Source organism: Drosophila nasuta, chromosome 3 (genome assembly GCF_023558535.2).
Source record: "Drosophila nasuta strain 15112-1781.00 chromosome 3, ASM2355853v1, whole genome shotgun sequence".
NCBI lineage: Eukaryota > Metazoa > Arthropoda > Insecta > Diptera > Drosophilidae > Drosophila > Drosophila nasuta.
The window spans coordinates 21220017-21229077 of NC_083457.1; the positions used below are offsets into that span (position 1 = coordinate 21220017).

Consider the following 9061-nt stretch of genomic DNA (forward strand, 5'->3'; position numbering starts at 1 on the left):
TCGGCTATTCTTTTGCTGCCTTATATGTAAGCAATGAGCGGCACAAATGCCGCTATTTATATTTTTACATGCAAACATATGTACATATATACTATATGTAATTATGAAAATACATATGTTAACCAGCATATATAATATCTACATCCACACAAAAGCTGAATGCTTTGCAACTCCTAAGCAATACCCTTGACATTGAGTTCAATTAATTAAGACATTTCTTATCTTGAAAAGATAAGACTGGGTGACCAATGTCTGAAGTAGAGCTGCAAAGAAAAAGCATTTCTAGATAAGTTTAAATCTACAAATGTACTACATTTATGCTTGTATCAGCTGAACTAACATTTTCTCTTATTGCGCGTAGTTAACAGTGCCATTTTGAGTTAACATTGCTTTGAGTTCACATTGTTATTTTGCGGTTATTTGAATAGTGGTATAACAAACTAGATTATAAACAGAAAAAATAAATGAATGATTCACATGTTGAATTAATTGAGAATATTTTTGAATTATTAATATATTTGTCTAAAATTGTTTATGGTTATTAAAACAATACTATTAGTAAGTTTGTTTAATTATAAATTATTCTGTTTATAAATTATTAAATTATATTCCATGAAGTTAATGTATTATGTATTATATATGTAAGAAATCTGATTTTATTCTACTAGATAAACAAATTACAGTTAAATTTATATGTATATGAATATATTCTACATACTATATAATTTCAAAAATACTATGACCTGTATATTTTTAATTATTTTAAGAACACATTATTTTCTTTTTTATTTATTTAAAGCCATATAAATTGGTAGCATTAATCCAGAATAGCTAACCTAATAAATAATATTCGTCACAAAAGAAATATATATTTTTTTATATTAGTTCGTTCTGTAGTAAAACATTATTATTATTAATAATAATTTAAATATAATGAAAATTAATAATAAAATATTAAATTTATTATTGTTATTATATGTTCTCGCTTAAATTTCAGCTATTAATATATCTGGCTTATTCCAAACACTTCATGAAGCACATGTACGTGATTTAAAATGTGTCAGATGATTGACAACTTTTCGAGATGAGAGAGACAGTTACTTAAAAGTTATGCAACTCGTGCATACAAGTCTCGTATGTGGAAGTACAATAAGTTCATTCAGTGGCAACAGGTCTGCAACGTTTGTGGCAATCTTCGGTTGCATGCCAGCGAGTTGCCACCCAAAACAATCAAGCAATTGAAGCGATTAGAATCGAGCCGAGCGAGTCGGCTGTATTTGTCAACAGAATTGGAAATGTCGTAAATACAAATAAGTATTAAAGTCTAACCCACATAGCGGAGGAGCTCGTGTTCAATTTACAACTAGGGAGGCGAAGCAAGAAGTTTACAGAGTTCTCAACTTGAACGTATGCAAATATCATAATTTTTCCATCATGTCTGCAACGTCGTAAAGGGAACAAGAAGCAGCTGTCAGGTCAAAGTTGGGACGATGGTAAAAGACAAGCTTCAATAGGCCACAAAATGTCTTCAGCTTCAGCCTGGGAAATGTGGTGGGGTTTACGAGAATGAGGGGACTGTAGGGGGACATGTATGGCAACACTGAAGCCGATTGCTTATGAGGGCAGGGCAAACAAAAATTGTTTCGCCACGCCGCGAAGGTTGCTGCCATGAGCAAATGAGCGGGGAACACGCAAGGCCTGGCCTGGTCGGGTCTGGTCTGGTCTGGTCTATGTCTCAGGCTGGGGCCACAGACATCAAACTTATTTATTTACTCTAAAAACAATACAAGAAAATTAATAGCAATTTGCATAGTTTCATAAATATGTTACAGTAAATGTTCTTAACAAGCGAATGCCATTTACACAGACAATAAATGAGGTTTGCTCCTAATGAAGAAAGGCCTTCAATATCAGCTCCCATTTGGGTTACCCTTTTTTTATTGATTGCCATTGAATGAATTGGCTAAACAGCTCTTATCAGCTGGGTGTTTAATTGGCTTTTACAAAACCATTAAACAATTTTGCGTACCGAAAAAGAAGCCCAGAAAACGCCCCGACAACCAAAAACAAACTGTGCGTGACTTTTGGCTTCGTTAATGAAACATTGATTTTGAGTGATTGGATTAAATTTAATGAGCTTTAATTAAGGTATTTTCAGATTTTCTAATGTAGTTACATAGTAGAGAGATGTCATGCCTGACATCTTCACTGGCCACGTAAAGGAAGTTTTCTATTGTTACCCGGTCTCTTTCAAGTTTCAGGAGTAAATTGTTGAGATATTAAAACAAGTTTATTGAAGTTTATTGAGGCTTGTCAGCACATGCAAACTAACTTACAAAAGCCACAACACAACCACAACAACCGATAGAAACAACCAAAAACTTTTGCCACAAAGCAAGTTCTTCTCATTCTCATTCTTATACCTCTTCCCCTTTGGCTTGGCCAACAGCGCAGAGCCAACAGAAATATGAAAGAAGAGCAAACCTTTGAGTTTTGATTCAGTTACCAATTGACGAGCGAACTGAGCACACGGCGAAAGAAAAATGTTCGGTTATAAATATGTTCGAAAGAACACATAACAGATGTGCCATATAAAACACTTAGCAATTAGTGCCGTGAAGTAATAAAAAAAAAAACTATAAAGAACTCTAATTAGTTATAAAACATAAATAAATATTAATAATTGCAATGCCGCGAAAAAAGCAAAAAGTTGACACGCTCGAGGAAATCGAAACGAATATTAAGCTGCTATGTGATCAGAGCAATAATCACATGAAAGTGCGAGAGTATTACAAGGCTTTAACTGGCTACAATCAGGTAAATAATACAAGTTCAATTAGCATTCACACACGATGTTGAAAATTAACGTGAAACAACTCAGAACTGATGAGCAATGGCAACAATTTTATTCAAAATGCAACGGTCTCTGCTCGGAAATGAACAATAGATGGCGCTAATTGTTGGAGCTTTGCAAAAGCTTCTGGCTGCGTACAGTTTGAGGGTGACTATAAATCGTTAAGGAAGGAAAGTTTTGAATGTAGCGGGAATGAGTGATAATGAAACCTTGAAATGCAATGCATTTGACTGGCAGGGATTTAAATTATATTTCTTACATTTATTATTTATTTATTTTATTATAGTACGGTTACCTTATTTTTCAAGGTAAGCTCTTTAAGTTAAATCTCTAAAGGAACTAATGATTAAAAAGACCTTAATTCTGTAAGTTAAAAATGTTAAGATTAAATTCAACTACGTTTTTAGCTGTATTTCTAATTATTATTAATTATTATTATTTTTTAGTCTTCTTTATAAAATGTATTTCATACTTTAATTTTTCTTCTAATTGAATTCATAATGTTTTTGAAGTGAAAAAAACATAAATTATATTTCTTACGTTTATAATCTGATTATTTTTATTATTATCATTATTCCAACGTTTTGCCCTTTAGAAAAGCAACTAATGTAACATTGTCTATAGGTTGCAGTCGCGGAATACCAACTGAGGTTGGGATCCTCATCCCTAAACTTAACTTTTGATGCAATCCAAGTGTCAGTTGAGCAACTATTTCAATGTCAGCACCTTGTTGTCTCCCTTCCTCGACCAAGTCGTGCCACCTGCCACGTGCTATTGTTATTTGTTATCGATTGTTAACCCATTTCGAGGTCCTCACAGTTTCCAAGCAACAGCGACAAATGGCAAATCAATTACCGTTTGTTTGCAACTGTCAGCGAAGGTGTGAATTTTTCACACTCGCTTCGATTGACGAAAATTCGCAGCACAACTTGAGTCGCAATGTCCACCAGCGTGTTGAACAATATTCTAGCCGTCGATAAGGAGCAGGAGCTCCTGCAGAGCTTTATACGCACTGGTAACAATGCCGACGAAGAGGATTTGGACGAGTCAAACAAGAGGTCAAAGGGCCGTGGCCGGGTGTCGCATAAGCCACCGATATGGGAGCGTCGCGACTCCTATGGCGCGGGTGGCAAATCCTCCACAGAACGAGGCGCACGCCGCTCCAGCAAGCATCCGGATGATATGGACGCCGGTGGCTCGAAGCGTGGCAATCGCATCGAGGCAGAGCTGCGAGCTGCTCGCAAACGCATCGAGGAGCAGATGTTGAAGAAGAAGAAGCCGAAGGAGAACTTTGTTGATTTCTACACGGACAAGGATCGGGCAGCGGCTGTCAGTGCCGGCACCTTTGACATCAAGCAGAGTCTGCAGATCAAGCAGAAACAGGATCGCAACGAGGCGTTGCTCATTCCCGACGAGGCGGACATAAGTTCGATCATAGCGCTGGGATTAAAGGAGATCAAGAATGCAAATCCTGAGAATGCGATACAGTTCTTCTGCAAGGTTCCATTAGTCCTTCTCTCCACCCAACTAAACCTTCTCGGTATTCCTTCTCTAATACAAGATTTATTTATTTGATATCTTACAGGCCCTGGAGCTGAACAATACGGACATCAATGCGCTAATCTCGCGCAGCAAGTGCTATCTTCTCTTGGGTGAGGCATCGAAAGCTTTGCAGGATGCCGAAACCGCTTTGGCCGAAGATAAGAATAACATTCGCGCCATTTACCAGAAGGCAGAGTCCCTCTACTATCTCGGTCAGTTCGAGCAGAGTCTGATGTTCTTCCATCGCGGACTGCGTGCTCGTCCGGAGCTCGCCTCCTTTCGCCTGGGCGTGCAGAAGACACAGGAAGCCATCGAGAATACGATTGGCACCAAGACACGATCTACTGTCCCGCCTCCCAAGAGCAGCAAGTCACGCAAGTCTGGTGACAACACGCCCAAGTCACAGGGACCGAACAGTGCCCGGCCACAAATGGTGCGCCAGAAGCCCACGAAAGCGGATCTGGAGCGACGCAATGCACGCAAGCTGCTCGGGGAGCTGTGCGTCGATAAGGAGTACCTCGAGAAGCTGTTGCTCCATCCGGATCTGGTGCGTGCGGACACCAACACCGAGAACATCTCTGCCTTGGCCAAGGAAGCCGTTTGCTTCCTCAACAAGCGTCAGGAGTTCTGGCGTCAGCAGCGTCCATGCACCGCTTTGCCCAATCACAAGAATCTGCCCAATGATGCGCTGCCCAAGTGGTTCTAAGGTGCATCTTTCCAAACAGGATTAAGTGTTAAGTTTATGTTTTGATTATACATATACATATGTATTTGCTTGGCTTCAATAAACTACACAATTATTTAAACAGCATTATGTATTTCCTTATTTCTTTTCAAATCGACATACATATTTTATATTAAATTTATAATCCATATAAAGAATTCCAATTTCATATAATTCTTTACTTAATTTTTTTGAATTTCTATTCAATTTTCATTCCGAACTCTGACTAAAATAATCATATAAAAAATCTTTAATCATTTAAAATTATCGAACAGTTAAGTGAATAACTAATCCAAAAATTCAAAATAGACCACTCCATTTACATTATCTTTTAATTAATAGTCTCATAATACCTTTAAAGATAGGATTTAATATAATTTTCGATTTCCCAATTGTCATTAAATTATTATTATTACATTATTCGAAAAACTAATAATTTATAAATTTCTGCCTGTATGTAACATGCAGCAGGAGGAATCTTCCACCCTCTTGATTAGCGTTAAAAGTCGATGTTACGATCAGATAAAAATAATAATGGTTATTATTTAAATATTATTGTCAAATAGTCCTTGGTATATTTTAAAAAAATTCAGTATATATTAGATAACATGGTTTTATTCAAAATAAATAGCAGGTATCTCACAGTCAAGCACACTCCCATTTGTTTTATAGGAATTTTAAAAATAATATAAAGAACAATATAATCCTTAATTTGATATTTTTATTATTACACTATAAATATATTTCTTTTGGCCAATTGTTTGCATGTTTAAACTAATTTTACATTTTATTTTAAATTTGTATTTTCGTTGGTGTTGATTACATAGTTTTACAATGAATCCAACTACAACAACACAGCAATAGTTGTTGTCAACAGCTGGTTGTTATCGACTTGAGCGAAACCAAGGAAACAAATTGCGCGGAATTCAAAATTGCCTTTTGTAGAAATCCAAGGCCAACACTGATGTAATAATAATAATATAATTTTTTCTTAGCCAACTGTAACCGACCAGATTTCAGAAATGTTGTAAGCTTTTATTTTGTTCTTTTTTTAATACTTTTTATTAAATGTAAGTTAAATAATAAAAATTACAAATAAATAATTTACTGAAATAATTAATATAATACAATTAAGTCCAACAATTAAATAAATGAACACGCAGTTGATTGAAACGATCTGCACACTCTTGCTGTCCAAAAACTAATGAAACAAAAAACAAAATTGATAGTCCCTCTCTGTGTTCTACTTCGATACTCCATACAGTCACATTGCTTGCTTATTTTGAATACAACAAGCAAGTGCAAGTCCTTCTATTTATTCTTTTCATTTCTGGGGAATAACAATTTGATATAGCTATGACAAAGAAAACACATCTCAATCATATATACATATATTATATATACATATATCAAATCAAATTTTATAATGAACAGTTAAAATAAACTTAATTTTAAATTCACTTTTATTTTTCTTTCAATTAAGATTAAACTTATTTATATTAATTTTAAATTAATTTTGCTTGATTATTCTAAATAAGTGCTAAATTAAGTTCAAATCAGCAATAATTATTATTCAGCAGAGCATTCAATTTAAATCTTCAAGGCACCAAATGTTTTTTCAGACATTCTCAGATATGATTTATTCCGAGTTTTCTTCTTTAGGCGATGAATCTTGCAGCTGGTAACGGCTTCGTTAATATAATATATCTGCCACTTGAAAATCTGTAAAAATATAACAAATGCAAATTAGTTTAGTAAAATGATATTTGATATCTAAGTGCTTTCTACTCTTATGGCAAGTGGAATTTTTCACTATACTTATACAACCCTGACTATCTTCGAAAATATCTATCTGACCGTTTAATTCTATTTTAACATGGTTTTTTAGTGACTTGATCCATAACTCCTTCAAATAGAGCTATATATGTATTCTGCTTCAGTTGATGAAGCAGCAACTAATTTTTGTTTCATAGTATTCCACGAAATTAAATTCTCGAATAATTTAAAAAGATATCCAGATCAAAGTCTAATTTTCAAAACCTATCTCCTTAAGTACATTTTCAAATACCTGAATCCAACATCTTGCTGCCTGTTTAAAACCATAAATTGTCTTGTTAAGCTTACAAACTTTGTCCCCATTAACATAAGTTTATCCACATGAAACATTCATATAAATTTCGTCTTTTAAAGCTCCGTTTAAGGATGCGGTTTTGCATCCGTATGATGTGCCAATAAATTATATTGATTTGAAATTGCTTAAAGAAATCTTTTATTCTTTCACTGCGTCTGATGTCATTATCATTTATATCTTATTTTAATTTATCATTCTCTAGTCATGTGAAATTTTCATTTGATTCAGTTTCCTTACTCTCCACCATTGTAAAATCCGATTCTTCTTTTCAGAAATATTATTTGAATTGGAATTTTCAATTTCAACAACTGAATCTTCATCATAATATATGTATTTCGAGATGTTAGCATATTAATTTCATCCACCACAATATCTTTAGCTGTCATAAAATTCCTCGACTCCACATTCCAAAATTTATATCCATTTGGCTCATATCCTACAAGTATAGTTTTTATTGACTTTTTGTCCAATTTTCTCATTCGAACTTTATTAAGTCGAGCTAAATATTTTCAAGAATCTTAAGATACATTATTATTTTTAGACTTTTTAAATTTCAATCTAAATTGCTTGCCATTTATACAAGCCTCACATAGTTCATTGGTTGATTCGACATTATTTAAAACATTACGAGGGTTGCTATTTAAGCTTCTGGTCTAGGTCACTTCTAGCCATGTTAGCCATGTGTAAGACATGTATGACATGTATGACGTGTATGACATGTATGACGTGTATGACATGTATGACGTGTATGACATGTATGACATACATGACGTGTATGACATACATGACGTGTATGACATACATGACGTGTATGACATATATGACCTGTATGACATACATGACGTGTATGACATACAAGACGTGTATGACATACATGACGTGTATGACATAAATGACGTGTATGACATACATGACGTGTATGACATACATGACGTGTATGACATACATGACGTGTATGACAAACAGGACGTGTATGACATACATGACGTGTATGACATACATGACGTGTATGACATACATGACGTGTATGACATACATGACGTGTATGACATACATGACGTGTATGACAAACAGGACGTGTATGACATACATTACGTGTATGACATACATGACGTGTATGACATACATTACGTGAATGACATACATGACGTGTATGTCATACATGACGTGTATGACAAACAGGACGTGTATGACATACATGACGTGTATGACAAACAGGACGTGTATGACATACATGACGTGTATGACATACATGACGTGTATGTCATACCTGACGTGTCTGACATGCATGTCATACATGTCATACACGTCCTGTTTGTCCAACAATTAAATAAATGAACACGCAGTTGATTAATGTTCTACATGAAACGATCTGCACACTCTTGCTGTCCAAAAACTAATGAAACAAAAAACAAAATTGATAGTCCCTCTCTGTGTTCTACTTCGATACTCCATACAGTCACATTGCTTGCTTATTTTGAATACAACAAGCAAGTGCAAGTCCTTCTATTTATTCTTTTCATTTCTGGGGAATAACAATTTGATATAGCTATGACAAAGAAAACACATCTCAATCATATATACATATATTATATATACATATATCAAATCAAATTTTATAATGAACAGTTAAAATAAACTTAATTTTAAATTCACTTTTATTTTTCTTTCAATTAAGATTAAACTTATTTATATTAATTTTAAATTAATTTTGCTTGATTATTCTAAATAAGTGCTAAATTAAGTTCAAATCAGCAATAATTATTATTCAGCAGAGCATTCAATTTAAATCTTCAAGGCACCAAATGTT

General features: G+C 34.3%; 1 protein-coding gene across 2 annotated transcripts; it reads left to right on the forward strand.

Moving 5' to 3' along the window:
• Positions 1-2521: 2521 nt before the first annotated feature.
• On the forward strand, positions 2522-5200 carry LOC132790897 (outer dynein arm-docking complex subunit 4). 2 transcript variants are annotated; one of them, XM_060799647.1, is made up of 2 exons: positions 2522-2817; positions 4440-5200. In XM_060799647.1, the coding sequence occupies exons 1-2, from the start codon at positions 2689-2691 to the stop codon at positions 5100-5102; spliced, it is 792 nt and encodes a 263-aa protein (XP_060655630.1). In that variant the 5' UTR covers positions 2522-2688; the 3' UTR covers positions 5103-5200. The 2 variants fall into 2 exon arrangements, with proteins under 2 accessions (XP_060655630.1, XP_060655629.1); XM_060799646.1 differs by lacking the exon at positions 2522-2817 and adding an exon at positions 3430-4354.
• Positions 5201-9061: the final 3861 nt, after the last annotated feature.

Coding starts and splice junctions, on each gene's coding strand:
- LOC132790897 (XM_060799646.1), top strand. CDS start 3,794: ATGTCCACCAGCGTGTTGAACAATATTCTAGCCGTCGATAAGGAGCAG. Junction 4,355..4,439: donor CGATACAGTTCTTCTGCAAG/GTTCCATTAGTC, acceptor GATATCTTACAG/GCCCTGGAGCTGAACAATAC.